This window comes from Nerophis lumbriciformis, linkage group LG22 (assembly GCF_033978685.3).
Source record: "Nerophis lumbriciformis linkage group LG22, RoL_Nlum_v2.1, whole genome shotgun sequence".
Taxonomy (NCBI): Eukaryota; Metazoa; Chordata; class Actinopteri; order Syngnathiformes; family Syngnathidae; genus Nerophis; species Nerophis lumbriciformis.
In genome coordinates, this window is record NC_084569.2 from 30,814,959 (window position 1) to 30,837,138 (window position 22,180).

General features: G+C 39.1%; 1 protein-coding gene and 1 long non-coding RNA gene across 2 annotated transcripts in view; one reads left to right on the forward strand and one right to left on the reverse strand.

Annotated features, from left to right (window-relative positions):
- LOC133615238 (uncharacterized) overlaps positions 1-8,748 on the forward strand; it is a 24,454-nt gene extending 15,706 nt beyond the window's left edge. The window contains exons 3-4 of the long non-coding RNA XR_009816692.1: positions 3,629-3,834; positions 8,001-8,748. This is a non-coding gene — a long non-coding RNA (uncharacterized lncRNA). The remainder of the gene's footprint in view (positions 1-3,628; positions 3,835-8,000) is intronic.
- The window catches only part of rad23aa (RAD23 homolog A, nucleotide excision repair protein a), a 43,170-nt gene continuing 22,549 nt past the window's right edge, over positions 1,560-22,180 (reverse strand). The window contains exons 6-9 of the mRNA XM_061973662.1: positions 18,526-18,613; positions 11,347-11,477; positions 6,844-7,005; positions 1,560-2,975 (exon numbers count right to left, since the gene is read on the reverse strand). Coding sequence (XP_061829646.1) covers positions 2,862-2,975; positions 6,844-7,005; positions 11,347-11,477; positions 18,526-18,613 — 495 coding nt within the window. The 3' untranslated portion in view covers positions 1,560-2,861. The remainder of the gene's footprint in view (positions 2,976-6,843; positions 7,006-11,346; positions 11,478-18,525; positions 18,614-22,180) is intronic.

Below are 22,180 nucleotides of genomic sequence, written 5' to 3' on the forward strand. Positions count from 1 at the left end.
GTCCAGTGGGATACTTCTCTTGTTGCCTTATTTCTATTTAACTTTATTAAATGTTTGGGCAGAATTTTATGAAACAAAAGCAAATTTCTTTTAAGTAATATAGAAATGTATCAGAGCTGTTTGTTTTATGGAGAAATGTAATTAATCATAAAAGTGGCACCTAATGGTATTAAAAAAGTGTTGATTTTGAATCAAGAATCGATTCTGAATTGAAAAGTTCTTCCCAAGAATCGAATCGTGTGGTTCCCAAAGATTCACACTGATTATTAATCTAATAATCCACAGAGACAAATGCCTGAAAGACTGTTGATATTTAATGTAGCATAGAAGCATAGTCCAAGATCATGTTGATGCTGTAAAGACAGTCAAGCACAAACCGTCCTCATCTTTGTCCAACAAGAGCACTCATCCCCCCTTTCACAAACATCATGAAAGGTGTCAGAGTACCAAGAAGAACCTTTCCTGCTGGAAAGTACAGTATGATGCAGGAGATTGTTTTGTAAATAGCTTAGCCATAGTTGAAGTTCCAAATGTATCCACCTTTTTAAAAATAATAAGAAAATGTGTTTTAACATTGATCTAAAAAAAACTGCGAGTTGATAACAGATTTTTTTAGGAAGGGAGGGTCGGGGGTTTGATTACTGTAAACTTGAAAAGGTTGCCTGGGTCACACGTAAACTATCTTAATCATTTTAAATCTTATGCGAAGGTTGATTTAGTTTCAAGCAGGGGCGTCAAATTCATTTTCATATTACGACCGTAAATTCCAGACTATAAGCCTTTATTTTTTTCTACACTTTGAACCCTGCGGCTTATAATACGGTGCGGGTAATTTTTTGGTTTTTCTTTGCTGACGGTAAAAATGCAAATAGTTTTAAAAAACAAAACAAAGCAAATACACAGAAAAGTATGTTGTTTTTTTAGGACAAGTTTGCTCACTGCAGGCACTGCTGTGCTGTTTACATTGTGCCTTCAACCAGAAGTAGAACTCCTGGTCCGTACATAGCGTTTTTACTCGTATGGATACTTCATTTATCACTCCTAGCAACATTTGTAAGTTCTACAATATAACTAAAACAATTATTACTTACTAAACCGTCCCATGTGTGATGTGTGTAGGAGTGTTTTCGTGCATATTTGTACATACTATTGTAATCAAGTTAGCGTCAACTAATACGCTAACACGTTTACAAGTGTCTTTGTTAATCATTTTAACTTAGGAAATGGTATTATTTCCTTTTGTATTTTTGAGTTTCGAAAATTCACCAAAACATTTAAGTCTGTTTAGCCGATTGGAGAGTTAGCTTCCGCAGCTAGTGTGGCCGTGACAATGACTTCTGTTTTGTTTGCTCAGCAGTTTTACATAAGTTAACATTTACAAAATCGTCTGTGTAAATAACTCCTTGCACAATGTATATATCTGCGGCTTATAGTCCGGTGCAGCTAATTTATGGAAAACTTTTTTTCCCCTGATATTAAATGGGTGCGGCTCTATAGTCCGGAAAATACGGTACATAATTGCCCCTTTGATCACCAAACAAACTGATTAAAAATTGTTGATCAGATATTTCGAATGCGTTTGTAAAATTTTTATTTGAAAATTATTTCAATGACAAAAATAATCTTAAAATTGTTTGTGTAACAAATAATATTGAATTCCAATCTGTGTTTGGACACATTACATTTCTTTCTGCCCAAATGGAAATACATTTATCAATAAAGAACAAATGCCATATTGACAAACATTATTTCCAGACTTTCCCGGGCCATGTAAAATGAAGTGGCCTGGGGGCAACTAGCATTGTGGTGCAATTAGTTTGACACCAGTTGCTTGCAATATTGAACCTTTTCCGCTAATTGTTTTTTGTCATTAAGACTTAATCCTCAAAATTTTAAATCAAATAAATTCTTAGGAGTTCCTTTCTGTGTGTAGTGAATTTACTATATTTTAATATTCACTGAAGCATGTTTTATGTCCATAAAGGTTGAATGGAGGCAACTGGAATCATTGTTTGTTGTTGTCTTGCACAAGCAGCACGTGCCAAAATAAGAATATAGTGGAGAGTCCACAACTAAAATGTAGATGTGAAAAAGGTTTTCAACAAACCTGCAGTGTCTGTTATAAAATACCTAAAATTGACAAAATGAAGCTACTTGAGCTTTTGGACCAGAAGATCTGTTCTCTTTTGTTTGTTTTACTTATAAGCAGCAACTTGATTTTTGAACAAAAGTAAAGTTTGTAATCTGCACAAGAGGTTTTCTGGGCAATGTATTGACATTAAAAGCTACGAGCGGAGCTAACAAGTTCATTTTGAGGGATTTGAAGGTACAGGAAAAGAAAAAAGATTGATTGGCTGCTGCCTTTGCAGACAGAGAAAAGGTGAGGAAGAAGGGAAGACCAAATGTTGCCTGTTCATCCCGCCCACCTCCCAACATGTTGCTACAGCATTAACAAACTTAGACCATGCAAACTGATTACGTAGTTTTGTTTTGGAACTGTATCACATCTGAACGCACACAACAAGCGCAGCAACTTCAGCCCCCCCTTTAGTGTTCACCAAGCGCATCTAAAATCAAACAAAGACCACACATTCCATTGGAATTCACGTGGATTCAACCATTTTTCCACTTTTTACCTTCCATGAGCTAACTTATCATGACCTTCCTGCACAAATTTGCCTTGTTATTTTTTCTTTCTTTAAATCGTCATAAGCTGACCCCATCCTATCCCGCCCCTCCCCCCTTCCAGCTCTCCCCCTTTTTGTTGGGTGGAGCTGAGGTTGGTGGCTGTACAGTGAATTGGGGGTCCAGTCTTTGAAGGGGGGAGGGCGGGAGCGGGAAGGCGGTGGTCTTCGGCTTCTTCAGTCGTCTTCCAGGCCCTGGTTGAGGAGGAAATTGGCGGCCAGGTTCTCGTTCTTTTCGCAGGCAAAGTAGGCCTGGATGACCAAGGCCTCGGGGAAGCCCAGCGCTTTTAGCTGGTAGAGAAAAGAAAGATGGATTTCAAATGTGAAATACACATTGTAAATGTATACAAATACCGTATTTTTCGGAGTATAAGTCGCACCGGCCGAAAATGCATAATAAAGAAGGAGAAAAACATATATATAAGTCGCATTTTTTGGGGAAATGTATTTGATAAAAGCCAACACCAAGAATAGACATTTGAAAGGCAATTTAAAATAAAGAATAGTGAACAACAGGCTGAATAAGTCTACGTTATATGAGGCATAAATAACCAACTGAGAACGTGCCTGGTATGTTAACGTAACATATTATGGTAAGAGTCATTCAAATAACTATAACATATAGAACATGCTATACGTTTACCAAACAATCTGTCACTCCTAATCGCTAAATCCCATGAAATCTTATACGTCTAGTCTCTTACGTGAATGAGCTAAATAATATTATTTGATATTTTACGGTAATGTGTTAAGAATTTCATACATAAGTCGCTCCTGAGTATAAGTCGCACCCCCGGCCAAACTATGAAAAATACTGCAACTTATAGTCCGAAAAATACGGTACATAAAAACACACTTATACATATTTATTCATAGTCACACGTCACAATGAAGTCTTATTTTGTTCACCCTCACTACACTGTGGTTATAATTCTGTCCAGCAGACGGCAGCGTTACTCTACATGGCTACAAGCACTTCCATTTACCATCCAGCGTGACTCTTCAGTTCAAAAGAGTGACCATGGGGTTCTTGCTCACCTCCCTGACGAGACTAAGAGGGATGCAACAACGTACAGACATCCTGGATGAAAACTAAGGCTTGCCATCCAACCTGATGGAGCTTGAGAGGAATGGGTGAAACTGACTGCAGGTAGGTGTGCCAAGCTTGTGGCGTCGTATTCAAAAAGACTTGAGGTTGTAATTGCTACGTCAACAAAGTATTGAGCAAAATCTGTGAATACTTATGTACATGTGATTTTGTTGTTGTTGTTTTTTAATACATTTGCAAAAATACATACAGTACAGGCCCTTTAAAGGTTTGGACACACCTTCTCATTATAAATAATGATAAATGGGTTATACTTGTATAGCGCTTTTATACCTTCAAGGTACTCAAAGCGCTTTGACAGTATTTCCACATTCACCCATTCACACAAACAATGTTATTTCTTTATTTTCATGACTATACATTGTAAATTGTCACTGAAGGCATCAGAACTATGAATGAACACATGTGGAGTTATGTATTTAAACAAAAAAAGGTGAAATAACTGAAAACATGAGTTATATTCTAGTTTCTTCAAAATAGCCACCCTTTACACTGATTACTGCTTTGCACACTCTTGGCATTCTCTCCATGAACTTCAAGAGGTAGTCACCAGTGTTCACTTTCATAGGTGTGCTTGAAGCTCATGGAGAGAATACCAAGAGTGTGCAAAGCAGTAATCAGAGCAAAGGGTGGCTATTTTGAAGAAACTAGAATATAAAACATGTTTTCAGTTATTTCACCTTTTTTTGTTTAAGTACATAACTCCACATGTGTTCATTCATAGTTTTGATGCCTTCAGTGACAATCTACAATGTAAATAGTCATGAAAATAAAGAAATAGCATTGAATGAGAGGGTGTGTCCAAACTTTTGGCCTGTACTGTATATATTTTTTACAAGTTATGGGGTATTGTGTGTAGAATTTTGAGAAAAATTATATTTGGAATAAGGCTGTAACATAACAAAATGTGGAAAAAGTGAAGCGCTGTGAATACTATCTGGATGTATCAGTACTTTTTGAGGACATTTAACAATGCCGCGATAACGTTAATAACCATGATACTTTTCGTTGTGGTAACCGTGGTAGCAAATTGTATTGTTTAATCCTCCATCCATTTTTTTAGTGGCACTTTTGTGTTTGCTCTGATTGAACTCCTCAGATACAAAATGCACTAACAACCTATGACAGTGTGAATAAAAACATGTTGTTCCTGATATAATCATACAACTTGTTTTTGTTTTGGCAAACATTATTTGACTCTACCTCAAATTCAAACTGCACTTTCATGTATTTTCCTTAAACTCCTGAGAACCAATGTCAACTGCAATGATGGACATTTGTGTTTTGCCAGAAATTTCAGGAAAAAATAAGTCCTCTGTGTCCACTGCAGCAGACGCTGGCTGAGAGCCAGGTTATAGAAAAGATAGTTGATGTTTTTACTTATTTTTACTAATTTCGCAATCTGGGTCACCGCTTGCCTTCAGCCAAAACACTGACGTAGAAAATAGAGGAATAAAATGTATTTTACTAGTATTCAGTACACCACTGGTACTTTACTGCAAAACGACAAGCAAATTAAAGAAATAACTTTGAGAGTAAAACACGTTCTCTTCACAGCCAAATAACGTACTGAAACAGAACTAAAAACTGTGGCCCAAAAAGCGAAGTATGAAAATGTCTCACACTTCTTATGACACAAAGACAAAAAGCTCAGCTTGACCTGTCCTCACACCAATAAGGACACTCAAGTAGGGATGTCCCGATCTGATATTTGGATCGGATCGGCCGCCAATATTTGCCAAAAAATGCGTATCGGCAAGGCATGGGAAAATGTTGATCCAGATCCAGTTTTTAAAAAAAATTCCGGTCCGTGTTTTCCAATTCACCGATTTAAATAGTGCATTCCACTTTTCTGCTGCTCCCTAAATTCCGTTCCGCATTTTCCAGCACACCTTCAACACATCCACAGGTCTGTGTTCTAACCCTTAAGACGGCCATGTGAATTAAAAGTTACCGGTAAAAATGTCAGCTGTCTCTGTGCGATTTAGAAAATGACTATATCGTGATATTGGAGTATACGTTCTCACGCAGTTGCTTTTAGCTGCGGGCATTACACTACAGGCTCTTCTCACTCTTTCCTGTGTCTCCCTCTCACAGACAGCAAGCGCACCTTCTTACATACGTCACATACTGTCACGACATACGTCACATACGTATACGCCGTCTCCGAGCAGAGAGGTAGCAGCATGGCTAACGTTAGCTGTGATGCTAGCGTAGCCGTGTGAGCGGTAATACGAATGAAGGAAGAAATAATTAATTCCCAAGAAAAACAGCAGGGGGTCCATCGTCTGCCGGTGATTTGGATTCAAGTGGGAATATGTCGAACAGACAACCGTAATTCGTCAAGTGTGGAGCAAAAGCGTTGCTATAAAAAGTAGCATTACTGCTAATATGTAGCATCATTTGAAAAGTCCCCTGCTAGAGAATGAAGAGTGTTTGAAACTCCGCATGTCAACATCTCCATTCGGTGCCACACGCCCACACCATCAAAATGCCGAGGCAAACATTTCCAGATCAACACCGTATGAACAAAATAGTGAATTTTTAGTTGTGATTTCCTTCTCTGCATGAAAGTTTAAAAGTAGCATATATTAAAGCAGTATGAAGAAGAATGTTTTAATGTAGACACATAGAATCATCATACTGCTGTGATTATTCAAGGCTAAGGCAAAATATCCACATATATATCGTGTATCGCGATATGGCCTTAAAATATCGCGATATTTAAAAAAGGCCATATCGCCCAGCCCGAGTTCAATGATACCATTTCTGTTTGTCATGTATAATTTTGTCTATTTTGTGTTTATCCTTGAATAAACAGGTCAGTTTCTTGTTACCAACCATTGTGTATTATTCAAACTCCCCTAATTCACCTGGCTAGTTGTTATCAAGAGTACTAAAACCCTTTTCAACATGATTCTGACAACTAAGTAGGCTAAATAACTTTAAACTTTAATACATGCTCAGATAGGCCAGTATCGGTATCGGATCGGAAGTGCAAAAACCTGGATCGGGACATCCCTACACTCAAGAAAGGATGGCTGCTCTCACCCTCTCGATGGCTTCTTTCTCTTGAGGTGTGACTTGGATATAGTTGACAGGCGCGCCCTCCTCGCCCGCAGCCCCAATGTCTCCCACCTCTGGGGCCTCGCCGCCTTCGCCCACTGGCTCGTTCAACATCTGGATAAACAGCTCCTGGTGCTGACTGATTTGCTGTAAAGAGGGTAAAAAAGGCATAAATCAATACTTCACAAGGACAGTGGAACCTCGCCTCATTGTGCAAACTTTAGATTTACGAACCACAGGCTGAATGCAAATATGCTGCTGTTGTCTCAGTGTATCAAGGTTTCAGCCACTTATATTGTGGCTGGCTGATAGATCTCTGCTGCTCAGTTAATTCAGCACACCAATGTTGGCTACTTTTAGTGTGCTTATTAGGTGGGTTTTACAGCATTCTTCTAGTTTTCTAGCCCAATATGAAGCAATGGACAAGGGACGTGTGCTTTGAAACATACAGGAAGTAGCCACAGCATAAAGTCCTTTTCCACCGCAGGAACTTTCCTAATTACCGTATTTTTCGGACTATAAGTCGCAGTTTTTTTCATAGTTTGGCCGGGGGTGCGACTTATACTCAAGAGCGACTTATGTGTGAAATTATTAACACATTAGCGTAAAATATCAAATAATATTATTTAGCTCATTCACGTAAGAGACTAGACGTATAAGATTTCATGGGATTTAGCGATTAGGAGTGACAGATTGTTTGGTAAACATCTAGCATGTTCTATATGTTATAGTTATTAGAATGACTCTTGCCATAATATGTTACGTTAACATACCAGGCACGTTCTCAGCTGGTTATTTATGCCTCATATAACGTACACTTATTCAGCCTGTTGTTCACTATTCTTTATTTATTTTAAATTGCCTTTTAAATGTCTATTCTTGGTGTTGGCTTTTATCAAATACATTTCCCCAAAAAATGCGACTTATACTCCAGTGCGACTTATATATGTTTTTTTCCTTCTTTATTATGCATTTACGGCCGCTGCGACTTATACTCCGAAAAATTCGGTATTTCCATTTGTGTCGTTGTTATACTCAACCTGAGTGAACCGAATGCTAATGCGAACAAGCTCAAACGAAATCTGATGTTTTATGTGCCGTGCGATAAACACTGACATTTATCATTTATATGTTGTTTACAGCTGAAATGGACCAAAAGAACTCGTCTGACCCTCATGAAGTCATCAATTAATGAGGACAACTTTCTGATTTGATACTCTTTTTTTTTTTCTTTTTTTTTACTTTGTTTTAAATAATATTGTATTTTATTTACTTACTTTTTTAGTAAAAACAACTCTGACCTCTGTTCATTTACATGGTAACAGTGCAGAAATATAGCATACCACTCTTCCATACAACTAACCTGAACTGTGAAATGCGGTGGAAACCTCTCACTACTACAGGAACCTATAGTTCCAGGAACTGAAATTTCCTGCACTTTTGGTGGAAAGAGGCCTATTGTCGACAGTCTCCTCTTCCCTTTTCTTCCACTGCAAGCCAAGCAGATCAACTGACAGGGTAAAGAGGATTTAATTTTTTCTTCCTAATCATTGTCGTGACCTTGCAGTTAAAGTTTTGTGATTTCAAACTGAGTGCACCACAATGCTAGTTGTAATGTGTGTGCGTCTAGGCAGGGCGGCTGAATGCGAGGACAGTTCAAACAGTTAGGTTTGTTTGATCAGGGATGTGAACACAATGAGAACAAAGTGGAACATTTCTATCAGCAGAAAGTGCTGCCACGCAAACCCAAAATAAAATTTTGAAAATCAAGACTACATTTCCTGCAATTGGGTGCATTTCTACACTACATTTTCCCGTTTGGTGCATTCTCATCTACCAACCTCTTTTGGCTCTTTTTGACACTTACATGTCACAGTTTTTACTTTTTAGACAGACCATTTACTAACATTATTACCATTGAAAATGTCATGTGAAAGTCTAACATGCACGCGCAGAACTCAGAAAATGTTTCCCATTTGGCAACTCTATCCTGTAGCCACACCCCTTTGGGTAATAAATATACTTCTGCCTACTTCTCACATCAAAAATATACCTTCTCGCTGGCTACTAATAAATACTCTGGAACTACAGCTGGTTCAGAACTAACAGTGCGGTGGACAGCCGTCAACGTTGTGGCTCGGAGAGCAAATGGAGGCGACCACAAGAAAGCTAGCTACTTGGTTAGCTAACGAGCAAGCTTATTTTGGTGCTGCTGATCATCTCCCCGTCCTGCATTCAGGCAAGACTAAGAGAAAGGTGAGCGGTCAACAAAGTTTGTTTAGATTGTATTTTTTTTAATTTCATTTACAAAACACGGAAGTACCGTATTTTTCGGACTATAAGTCGCAGTTTTTTTCATAGTTTGGCCGGGGGTGCGACTTATACTCAGGAGCGACTTATGTGTGAAATTATTAACACATTACCGTAAATGATCAAATAATATTATTTATCTCATTCACGTAAGAGACTAGACGTATAAGATTTCATGGGATTTAGCGATTAGGAGTGACAGATTGTTTGGTAAACGTATAGCATGTTCTATACGTTATAGTTATTTGAATGACTCTTACCATAATATGTTACGTTAACATACCAGGCACGTTCTCAGTTGGTTATTTATGCCTCATATAACGTACACTTATTCAGCCTGTTGTTCACTATTCTTTATTTATTTTAAATTGCCTTTCAAATGTCTATTCTTGCTGTTGGCTTTTATCAAATACATTTCCCCCAAAAATGCCACCTATATGTTTTTTTCCTTCTTTATTATGCATTTTCGGCCGGTGTGACTTATACTCCGGAGCGACTTATACTCCGAAAAATGCGGTAATATTTTGATACAAACATTTTTCTTTAAAAAAACGCGGATTTTTGTGGTACGGTCACACGCTTGTTGATATACAGTACTGTATAACACTCTATTGTGATCAAAGTGTACAAACTTCTACTAAAATATCGACTTTTGTCTAGGCTGGAACTCATTATTCACATGTACCGTATTTTCCGCACTATAAGGCGCACCTAAAAACCACAATTTTTCTCAAAAGCTGACAGTGCGCCTAATAACCCGGTGCGCTTTATTACGATTCATTTTCATAAAGTTTCGGTCTCGCAACTTCGGTAAACAGCCGCCATCTTTTTTCCCGGTAGAACAGGAAGCGCTTCTTCTTCTACGCAAGCAACCGCCAAGGAAAGCACCCGCCCCCATAGAACAGGAAGCGCTTCACCCGCCCCCATAGAACAGGAAGCGCTTCACCCGCCCCCGGAAGAAGAAGAAAAAACGCGCGGATATCACCGTACGTTTCATTTCCTGTTTACATCTGTAAAGACCACAAAATGGCTCCTACTAAACGATCCGGTTCATAAAAAGACGCAATCTCTCCATCCGCACACGGATTACTACCGTATTTCACAGCAACTGAACCGCACTGTGGAACGGGAGCACGTACGGTGAATATTCGCTCCACAGGGAATGAGAAGTCATCCTTCACTGTGGTTCTAGCTTGCCATGCTAACTTCCACTCATGGTGATATTCAAAAGGAAGACCTTGCCAAAAGAGACCTTTCCAGCCGGCGTCATCATAAAAGCTAACTCGAAGGGATGGATGGATGAAGAAAAGATGAGCGAGTGGTTAAGGGAAGTTTACGCGAAGAGGCCGGGTGGCTTTTTTCACACAGCTCCGAAGGCGAACACACCTTCACTAAGACGGGCAGACAGCCTCGGACGACATACGCCAACATTTGCCAGTGGATCGTAAATGCTTGGGCAGATATTTCGGTCACAACTGTGGTCCGAGCTTTCCGGAAGGCAGGATTCACAGAACAACAGCGACACTGACTCCCGATGACTTCTACGAGACGGAACCGGCCATTTTGGATCCCACGCTTGCGCAACTTTTCAATTCGGACACCGAAGACGAAGAATTCGAAGGATTTACGAATGAAGAATAACTTCAGAAGGTGAGCGCTATGTTTATTTTGTGTGTTGTGACATTAACGTTCGAGCAACATTATGTTACTATTGCTCTACACCATTTTGAATTTTACTATGTTTGTGATTGCACATTTGCGTACATTTTGGGACAGAGTTGTTAGAACGCTGGTTTTCAATATATTATTAAAGTTTGACTGAACTATCTGACTGTTTTTTTGACATTCACTTTAGCGCAGCGTTTTTTTGACATTCACTTTAGCGCAGCGTAGGCGCGGCTTTTAGTCCGGGGCGGCTTATTGGTGGACAAAATTATGAAATATGTAATTCATAGAAGGTGCGGCTAATAATCCGGTGCGCCTTATAGTGCGGAAAATACGGTACATTGTTTCTTATTGAGTAAATTGCTTCAATATACACACTTTTCTATTTACAAACCATGTTCAAGAACCAATTAGGTTTGCAAACCGAGGTTCTACTGTATGCCTCTGCTACATCAAATATGTGGAAATGGCTTTGGACAGAGCGCAGAACGAGTGTGTGTGAGATGGTGTAACCTGCAAGAGTTGAGGGTTCTCCCTGCCGAGCTGCTGCAGGAGAGCTGGAAGCAGAGTTGGGTTCTGCTGGATGGCCTGTCTCATGTGAAGAAACTGGGGCTGGGTCCGCAGGAATGCAAGTGGGTTCTCTCCTGGAGAGGGAACAAAACACACTCAACTGTTAGCCGTGGAGATAAAAATGGAGTTCCGATAAAGAAAGATGGCTCAGTAAAACTACGACAGAGCGGAAGGAGAGCAAAGGGCCAAAGGAAGATGTCAAAGTGAAAAAGACCAAGATTGTGGTGAAATGTTTGACATTACCAGAAGGCATCCTGCATAATAACAGCAGCAAACAAGCAGGAAGGAGCAAGGTCATATTATATTTTTGTAGCCAACATCTTAGATGTTTCACTTACATAACTAATGTTTTATTCAAACACATGCATCTACACCAGGGCTGCACATTACGTCCATCGCCAGTTACAGGTCGATGGTGGAGGGTGTGTCAGTCCATCACCAGCCAGGCATTTAAAAATAGACCTAAAAATTTGCGATCATCAACGTCACTTGATTGACATTCACGGCACCCGAGGGTCTTGTGAGACGACGCTGGGTGCTGCCAGATCATTATTAGGAAAAATGACCGACAGGAAGGTGAGAAACACTTTTTATTTCAACAGACTATCGCGCCTGCCGTCAAAACTCTAAAGACCGACTGCACAGTTCCTGTCTTCATAATAAAAGCGCTGCTTCATCCTGCCTGTGCTAACAAAATAAGAGTCTCAGAAAGCTACGGAGTTTGCCGGCAATGTATTTCTTGTAAAGTGTATAAAAAGGAGTATGGAAGCCGGACAAATAAGATGGCAAAAAGCAACCACTTTCATGTGGTATTGAACAGAAAGGAGGACTTTTTTCTCCTCCATTTGAAAATGTGGACGTTATCATCACTACTGTCTGATTCCAATCAATGCAAATCATCAGAATCAGGTAATACACCAACTTATATTCTTGTCTTCATGAAAGAAAGGAATCTATATGTCTTAAACATGCTTGTATTATCATTAAACACATTTAACTTGTTAACAAAAACGTCTCTTTCATAAATAAATATAAACTATATTCATGTCTTCATAAAAGAAAGGAATCTATATGTGTTAAACATTCTTGTATTATTATTAAACACATTTAACTTAACAAAAACGTCTCTTTCATAAAAAAATATAAATTCTACATATAAATGTACCGTATTTTTCGGACTACAAGTCGCAGTTTTTTTCATAGTTTGGCCGGGGGTGCGACTTATACTCAGGAGCAACTTATGTGTGAAATTATTAACACATTACCGTAAAATATTAAATAATATTATTTATCTCATTCACGTAAGAGACTAGACGTATAAGATTTCATGGGATTTAGCGGTTAGGAGTGACAGATTGTTTGGTATAGCATGTTCTATATGTTATAGTTATTTGAATGACTCTTACCATAATCCATCCATCCATCCATCCATCCATCTTCTTCCGCTTATCCGAGGTCGGGTCGCGGGGGCAGCAGCCTAAGCAGGGAAGCCCAGACTTCCCTCTCTTACCATAATATGTTATGTTAACATACCAGGCACTTTCTCAGTTGGTTATTTATGCCTCATATAATGTACACTTATTCAGCCTGTTGTTCACAATTCTTTATTTATTTTAAATTGCCTTTCAAATGTCTATTCTTGGTGTTGGGTTTTATCAAAAAAAATTCCCCAAAAAATGCGACTTATACTCCAGTGCGACTTATGTTTTTTGTCCTCTTTATTATGCATTTTCAGCCGGTGCGACTTATAGTCCGGAGCGACTTATACTCCGAAAAATACGGTAAGTTTTCCAGCGTTGATAAATCGCCATGTGCACGCTTCAAGAGCGTTCATGCCTTTCATCGGTGTCAGCAGCTGTGCACGTGTGTGCCTTAGTGGAATGAAAAGAGGGAGTTAACCATCTTGTCCTTCATCAAGTGATTTGACTCTTTGTGAGGTGAAGCGGAACTGCGGCTCTTACGTTGATATTGAAGTTTGTGGGTTTTTTTATTATTGTGTGTGTTCGGCGAGCGAGAGAGGTCACTCTCTTGCATCGTTTTCTGCAGCTGCAGGCGTTTATACTACAAATAAACGGTGGTAATAATAACCGCTTTAAAACTCCCGACGGATTAAAATGATGAAAGAACTGTCATTCATAACTGCACTTGTACGGACGGACTGACTGGGACTAGATTTAGTGCTAATATGTAAACAACAGACATTGACATCGTTCCCCAATCAAACTTGTATAAACAAATGACTGTGTAAACAACTGAGCTGTAGCTCAGTTGTTTACACAGTATTCATATTAAATGTGTAGGATGTGTCAAGTTGAAACTCTGTTCAACAGGAAGTGAACTCACGTGACGTCACATTAACCAGAAGTGAAACAACTGATCACCCTTTACAATTAAAGATAAACACATTTATGGCACCGCCTGGGATAGGCTCCAGCACGCTCCGCGACCCCGAAAGGGACAAGCGGTAGAAAATGGGCGGAAATTTAAACAAATAAAACCAATATGGGTCTTATGAAGCCAGAACAATATGTTATGTTTCCTCTGCCAAGAAAGTATATTGTGTCTATTTATTTTAGTTAATAAAAAAATGCAACTTGTTTGAAATATTTAAGTGTGTGTATAAGTACTTTTAGACCACATTCAACAACACTGCGATAATAATGATAACCATGATCATTTTGGTCACAATAACTTAATTTAGCCATTTTGTTTATCGTTTAACTTGTGCATATTTATTTAAGTGCAAAATTTCGCTTACAAAGTATATTTAATTTGTATTATCGTATTCTTCGGAGTATAAGTCGCACCGTCTGAAAATGCATAATAAATAAGGGAAAAAAACATATATAAGTCGCACTGGAGTATAAGTCGCATTTTTGGGGAAATTTATTTAATAAAACCCAACACCAAGAATAGACATTTGAAAGGCAATTTAAAATAAATAAAGAATAGTGAACAACAGGCTGAATAAGTGTACGTTATATGAGGCATAAATAACCAACTGAGAACGTGCCTGGTATGTTAACGTAACATATTATTATTAACTATAACATATAGAACGGGTCGGGAACCTTTTTGTCTGAGAGAGCCATGAAAGCCAAATATTTTAAAATGTATTTCCGTGAGAGCCATATAATATTTTTTTAACACTGAATACAACTAAATGCGTGCATTTTTAAGTAAGACAAACATTTTTAGAGTATAATAAGTCTCTCATTCTTTTTAATAACATTGTTATTCTGAAAATGTTTTATATTTTGAACGTTATTTTTAACACTGATTACCAGCGGAATTATTCAGTACTTATCCTGTTAAATAATGTCAGCTAAGATTTATCTGAGAGCCAGATGCAGTCATCAAAAGAGCCACATCTGGCTCTAGAGTCATAGGTTCCCTACCCCTCATATAGAACATGCTATACGTTTACCAAACAATCTGTCACTCCTAATCGCTAAATCTTATACGTCTAGTCTCTTACGTGAATGAGATAAATAATATTATTTGATATTTTACGGTAATGTGTTAATAATTTCACACATAAGTCGCTCCTGAGTATAAGTCGCACCCCCGGCCAAACTATGAAAAAAACTGCGACTTATAGTCCGAAAAATACGGTATGTATTCGTTTTACTTAACTTGGTATTTAAAAATGTACATTTCAATTGCAGTGTTGAAATATAGAAGAAAAACAAGTTGATTGCATTTGAAAGGGTATACTGCCATTATTAATATGTATTATCAATACATATATATTATACAGTGGTTAATTTGGTCACAAAAAAAATTATAATTTGTGGGTCAATATATCGTTATTAGCCCAGGCATACTCTCAGTTACAAATCTAATCAATAAAAATGAGTTTCAGTCAGTGTTTACACTGCAGGATTGAAAGGAAATGTGGTTCACTTGGAGCACTTCAAGCCGGCGAGAGCGGCCGTAAATCTTTACCAACAAAAGTTGCGATGGCCTCTGTTACTGTACCTCCATCGCCTGCGGAGAATGCTGCCAAGTCCCTCACTTTCTTTTGTTTTGCCGCAGACGGCTTGTTGTTGGAATGTAATTTTAGCATAAGGGCATGTCTCCACAGCAACGTCTGTGTTTAATTTTTGTTTTGGGTTCAAAAAACAAACGCGTCCCCAGTGTCCTATCAATAGTGAGTCACATCCAGGCAGAAATATTTCCTGGTGAGGATGATGTAACACTCTGCCTTGCTATAAGTGGCGCTGTAAGCAAACAAAGCCAATGGAACCACCAAAAACTACAGAAGAAGAAACTTTATCATTTATTCTGTGACTCTGGCCTTGTGGTTAGAGTGTCCTCCCTGAGATCGGTAGGTTGTGAGTTCAAACCCCGGCCGGGTCATACCAAAGACTATAAAAATGGGACTCATTACCTCCCTGCTTGGCACTCAGCATCAAGGGTTGGACTTGGGGGTTAAATCACCAAAAATGATTCCTAGGCGTGGCCACCGCTGCTGCTCACTGCTCCCCTCACCTCCAAGGGGGTGATCAAGGGTGATGGGTCAAATGCAGAGAATAATTTCGCCACACCTAGTGTGTGTGTGTGTGTGTGTGTGACAATCATTGGTATTTTAACTTTTAACTTTTTTGGGGCAAACAGCGAATTGGAATTACCGTAGTTTTCGGAGTATAAGTCGTACCTGCCGAAAATGCATAATAAAGAAGGAAAAGAAAACATATATAAGTCGCACTGGAGTATAAGTCGCATTTTTTGGGGAAATGTATTTGATAAAAGCCAACACCAAGAATAGACATTTGAAAGGCAATTTAAAATAAATAAAGAATAGTGAACAACAGGCTGAATAAGTGTACATTATATGAGGCATAAATAACCAACTGAGAACGTGCCTGGTATGTTAACGTAACATATTATGGTAAGAGTCATTCAAATAACTATAACATATAGAACATGCTATACGTTTACCAAACAATCTGTCACTCCTAATCGCTAAATCCCATGAAATCTTATACGTCTAGTCTCTTACGTGAATGAGCTAAATAATATTATTTGATATTTTACGGTAATGTGTTAATAATTTCACACATAAGTTGCTCCTGAGTATAAGTCGCACCCCCGGCCAAACTATGAAAAAAACTGCGACTTATAGTCCGAAAAATACGGTACTTCTGCGTGTCAAACTTGATTACAAAACTGTCAAATATCAAGAGAATGTTGACTGGGAGTCTGAATATTCTTCATCCACTGTAACTGGAATGCTTACAGTCACACCAGCGATAGTTTGCCTCTTGCAGTCTTGGAGTGAACAACTAAAGCAGAAATGCGCTTCTGGTAGGTTTAATTATACTATGAGCTAACTGCTACAAGCTACCGGTACTCGTTATGCTACTACAGATGATGTGTATCATATAAGGCAAGTGTTCGAAGGAGGTGCACGCACATGAGAAAATAAAGAAGAGGATGTTGGATATTGTTTATATAGATTTAGGTATGTTGTTTGAGACGGTATGTGCTCTATTTTAAAAAGTGAATGTTGTCCAACAAAAGAAAGTAGGGAAATAGTTGTCATTGTTTACACCAGTGTTTTTCAACCACTAGTGTGCCGTGAGATACAGTCTGTCATTTCAACTAATTGGGCTAAAAATATTTTTTGCAAACCAGTAATTATAATACGCAAATAATGTGCCGTTGTTGAGTGTCTGTGCTTTCTAGAGCTCGGCAGAGTAACCGTGTAATACTCTTCCATATCGGTAGGTGGCAGCAGGTAGCTAAATGCTTTGTCATGATCACAATATGCGGGAGGCAGCGTGCAGGTAAAAAGGTGTCTAATGATTTAACCAAAAATAAACAGAAGGCAAGTGCCACTAAGAAAAGGCATTGAAGCATAGGGATGGCTATGCAGAACGAAACTTAAACTGAACTGGCTGCAAAGTAAACAAAAACAGAATGCTGGACGACAGCAAAGACTTACAGCGTGTGGAGCAGAGATGGCGTCCACAAAGTGCATCCAAACATGACATGACAATCGACAATGTCCCCACAAAGAAGGATAGCAACAACTTCAATAGTCTTGATTGCTAAAACAAAGCAGGTGCGTGGAATAGCGCTCAAACGAAGACACGAAACTGCTACAGGAAAATACTAACGCAACAGGAAAAGACACCAAAATAGGAGCGCAAGACAAGAACTAAAACACTACACACAGGAAAACAGCAAAAAACTCAAAATAAGTCACGGCGTGATGGGACAAGTGGTGACAGTACACCTACTTTGAGACAAGAGCTATAGTGATGCATGCTTGATTATGGTTTGAATTCATATCCAACGACTTTTTACTGTCAATATCGGCTACTGAGTTTAATTTTTTTATGGTTTCTGCTGGTGGTGTGCCTCCAGATTTTTTTCAATGAAAAAAATTTGCCTTGGCTCAAAAAAGGTTGAAAAACGCTGGTTTGTGTGTGTGTGTGTGTGTGTGTGTGTGTGTGTGTGTGTGGACACACACACAAATAACCAACATCGTTCACATTCCACACTTTCAAAAAAATTACTATATTAAACATCACTAGTACGTAATAGTACTGTATATAACACTGGTTTTAGCACTCGTGTACAGTAGTAAAAAAGACAAGCGCATGTTCTTCTGGCGGTCTGAGCTGACATCTTTGTATTAAAATATTATGGCGTGTGTTATTATTGTTTATGTACTGCATGTTTAGTTGATAAATGATGAGGTTTTGTTGACAACTGTTGCGTGTGCATCATTCTCAGGTACCCTGGCGCCCTCCTTCGCCCCATAGAAACGACAATACCGTTTTCAGTTTTCAGACCTTCCCAAACTGGAGCCAGTTTTCAAAAACTTTTGTTTCAGACCACCAAAAACATGGGGATAAAAGGCTGAAACGGTACATATCTTCACCATTTCCACCTAAACACGGTTCTGTGGGGACAGACCCTAACATGACTACTAGTGGGCGGGGGAGAAGAATAATCACCATTATGTCTTGTGAATCAATATTGCTAAATTTTAAAGCTCGCGATCCATAAGCAATGAAAGGGATTATTTTACTCAGCCCTATTCACAAGTGAGGGAATTCTAGAACGAGAGATCAACAGGACAAATTAGAGTCTGCAGTGAAGTTTCACCTTCTGCTAGAGACGGAGCTTCAGTGGGTCCAGACGCTGGAGTGGACGCAGGAGGGTTCGTCTCTTGGATCGGACTGCTAGGGAGACCCTGGAAATACAAACATGACCCCGCTGTCAATCCAACACATAGGATTTATAAAAACTGAGGAGAAAGATTTTTATGAGTAACGTTTTAAAAAGTGGGATTAGCATTAAATTCTCACACTATTAAAGATTAAAAAGGCAAAACAATACTGTAGAATATGTTCATAGTTGGAGCTTAAAAAAAACCTAAATAGTGGTTTTTCAATTATTAGAGCCCTCTAGACATGAAATAACCATATAGTCACCTTTATACTGGTTTCCCCCAATAAAATAGCCTTAAATGTTTGCTACTGTAGATTTCAAAGGTAGCTCCTAGCGTCATTGCTATGGCCATCACCTAGCCACTAAAACACGTAAATACTTTGTCACATTCTAGGTAATTTCTCTAAATTAGGCTTTTTTTCCACTGCAGGAACATTCCCATTAACCCTGGTGAATGAAATATCTCCCTTGGTTTCAACCAAAATCTAATCTAGTAGATTTAGTCCCACATAAATAATTTTTAGTTCCTACTAGCGAGGTAGGACTTTCGGGAGTTCCCAGGAATCTTAAAGGGGTCGAACCCTGATTGGTTGAACACAATTGAACACAAAACACTCTGTATTTGTAGTTTCAGCTTCCATTAGCGTATGCCAGGGCAACTTGTTTATTTCTTGTGTTTCTATTACAACAAACTTGACAACGGAGAGATAGAAGAATGAAAGGAACTTTATACGGTACTTGTGGGAACTTTTGTGGAGCATCTTTGTGCTGAAGAACGCGATTAGTGGAACTATCTCGTAGTGTTTTTACTCAGCCATAGTCTTTAAACTTGTTTGCAGTTCCATGCTGTTTTTACAAACTTCATTTGCATACGCGAAGCTACAAGAAATGGACTGACTTTTTAGACGTATTTACAGAGGATTATAAAGTATTTAGTTGGACTTTGAAGCGGCGAGGCGAGCTGCTCACTGGGACTCCGACCCCATAGTTTGAAGAGAAATGTGAAATGAAGGACGAGTGGACCAAAGGTAAATCACATCAAATATTTTCTATTTACTTTGTTTTATGCTGTTAAAGTAGTCAGTTATTAGCCTGAAGTAGGGCTGCAACTAACGATTAATTTGATAATCGATTAATCTGTCGATTATTACTTTGATTAATCGATTAATAATTGGATAAAAGAGACAAACTACCGGTACATTACTATCCTTTCCAGTACTTTATTGGGAAAAAAAACAGCATACTGGCACCATACTTATTTTGATTACCGGTATTGTTTCTCAGCTGTTTGTACATGTTGCAGTTTATGAATAAAGGCTTATAAAAAAATAAAAAATAAAATAAAAATTTAAATAAAAAATTGCCTTTGCGCACAGTATAGATCCAACGAATCGATTACTAAATTAATTGCCAACTATTTTTATACCGTATTTTCCGCACTATAAGGCGCACCGGATTATTAGCCGCACCTTCTATGAATTACATATTTCATAATTTTGTCCACCAATAAGCCGCCCCGGACTATAAGCCGCGCCTACGCTGCGCTAAAGGGAATGTCAAAAAAACAGTCAGATAGGTCAGTCAAACTTTAATAATATATTAAAAACCAGCGTTCTAACAACTCTGTTCACTCCCAAAATGTACGCAAATGTGCAATCACAAACATAGTAAAATTCAAAATAGTGCAGCGCAATAGCAACATAATGTTGCTCGAACGTTAATGTCACAACACACAAAATAAACATAGCGCTTACTTTCTGAAGTTATTCTTCATTCGTAAATCCTTCGTCTTCGGTGTCCGAAGTGAAAAGTTGGGCAAATTTACGATCCACTGGCAGATGTTGGCGTCGTCTGGCGCTGCCTACTCGTCTTAGTGAAGGTGTGTTCGCCTTCTGTCTTCCATTGTTCCCACGCAGTTAGCAGTCTAGCTTCGAATGCCCTGTTGACACCAATATCTAGCGGCTGGAGGTCTTTTGTCAATCCACCCGGAATGACGGCGAGTATTGAATTACCCGGTAAGCGTGTCAGCGTGTCTCTCAATGTGCTGTTATGAGCTAGCAAATATAACAACTACACTACCCAGCATGCAACGATAGTTACGAGCATGCGCGGTAGCCCTGAGAAGTTCCCACGCAGTTAGCAGTCTAGCTTCGAATGCCCTGTTGACACCAATATCTAGCGGCTGGAGGTCTTTTGTCAATCCACCCGGAATGACGGCGAGTATTGAATTAAGCGTGTCAGCGTGTCTCTCAATGTGCTGTTATGAGCTAGCAAATATAACAACTACACTACCCAGCATGCAACGATAGTTACAAGCATGCGCGGTAGCCCTGAGAAGTTCCCACGCAGTTAGCAGTCTAGCTTCGAATGCCCTGTTGACACCAATATCTAGCGGCTGGAGGTCTTTTGTCAATCCACCCGGAATGACGGCGAGTATTGAATTAAGCGCGTCTCTCAATGTGCTGTTATGAGCTAGCAAATATAACAACTACACTACCCAGCATGCAACGATAGTTACGAGCATGCGCAGTAGCCCTGAGAAGCGATGTATGCTGGGAGTTCGAATGTGGTTATGAGCACGCTGTGAGAAAACGTTGAGAACTCAGTTAACACGCCTCGTCTGCATTATTTATAATTAGACAGACAACACACTTAATAGGAGCCATTTGGGGTCTTTACATAAACACACAAATGGAAATGAAACGTCACATATCCCAGCATGCACCGCGCGCTTCTTCTACGGGGAAAAAAGATGGCGGCTGTTTACCGTAGTTGCGAGACCTAAACTTTATGAAAATGAATCGTAATAAAGCGCACCGGGTTATAAGGCGCACTGTTAGCTTTTGAGAAAATTTGTGGTTTTTAGGTGCGCCTTATAGTGCGGAAAATACGGTAATCGATTTTAATCGATTTAATCGATTAGTTGTTGCAGCTATTTGAATGACTCTTACCATAATATGTTACGTTAACATACCAGGTACTTTCTCAGTTGGTTATTTATGCCTCATATAATGTACACTTATTCAGCCTGTTGTTCACTATTCTTTATTTATTTTAAATTGCCTTTCAAATGTCTATTCTTGGTGTTGGGTTTTATCAAAAAAAAATCCCCCAAAAATGCGACTTATATATGTTTTTTTCCTTCTTTATTATGCATTTTCGGCCGGTGCGACTTATAGTCCGGAACGACTTATACTCCGAAAAATACGGTAAGTTTTCCAGCGTTGATAAATCGCCATGTGCACGCTTCAAGAGCGTTCACGCTTTTCATCAGTGTCAGCAGCTGTGCACGTGTGTGCCTCAGTGGAATGAAAAGACGGGAGTTAACCATCTTGTCCTTCATCAAGTGATTTGACTCTTTGTGAGGCGAAGCGGAACCGCGGCTCTTACGTTGATATCGAAGGTTGTGAATTTTTTTTTATTATTGTGTGTTCGGCGAGCGAGAGGTCACTCTCTTGCATCGTTTTCTGCAGCTGCACCATGACTAGGGATGTCCCGATCCAGGTTTTTGCACTTCCGATCCGATACCGATATTGTTTTTGCATTTCCGATCCGATACCGATACTGACCGATACTGACCGATAATGGC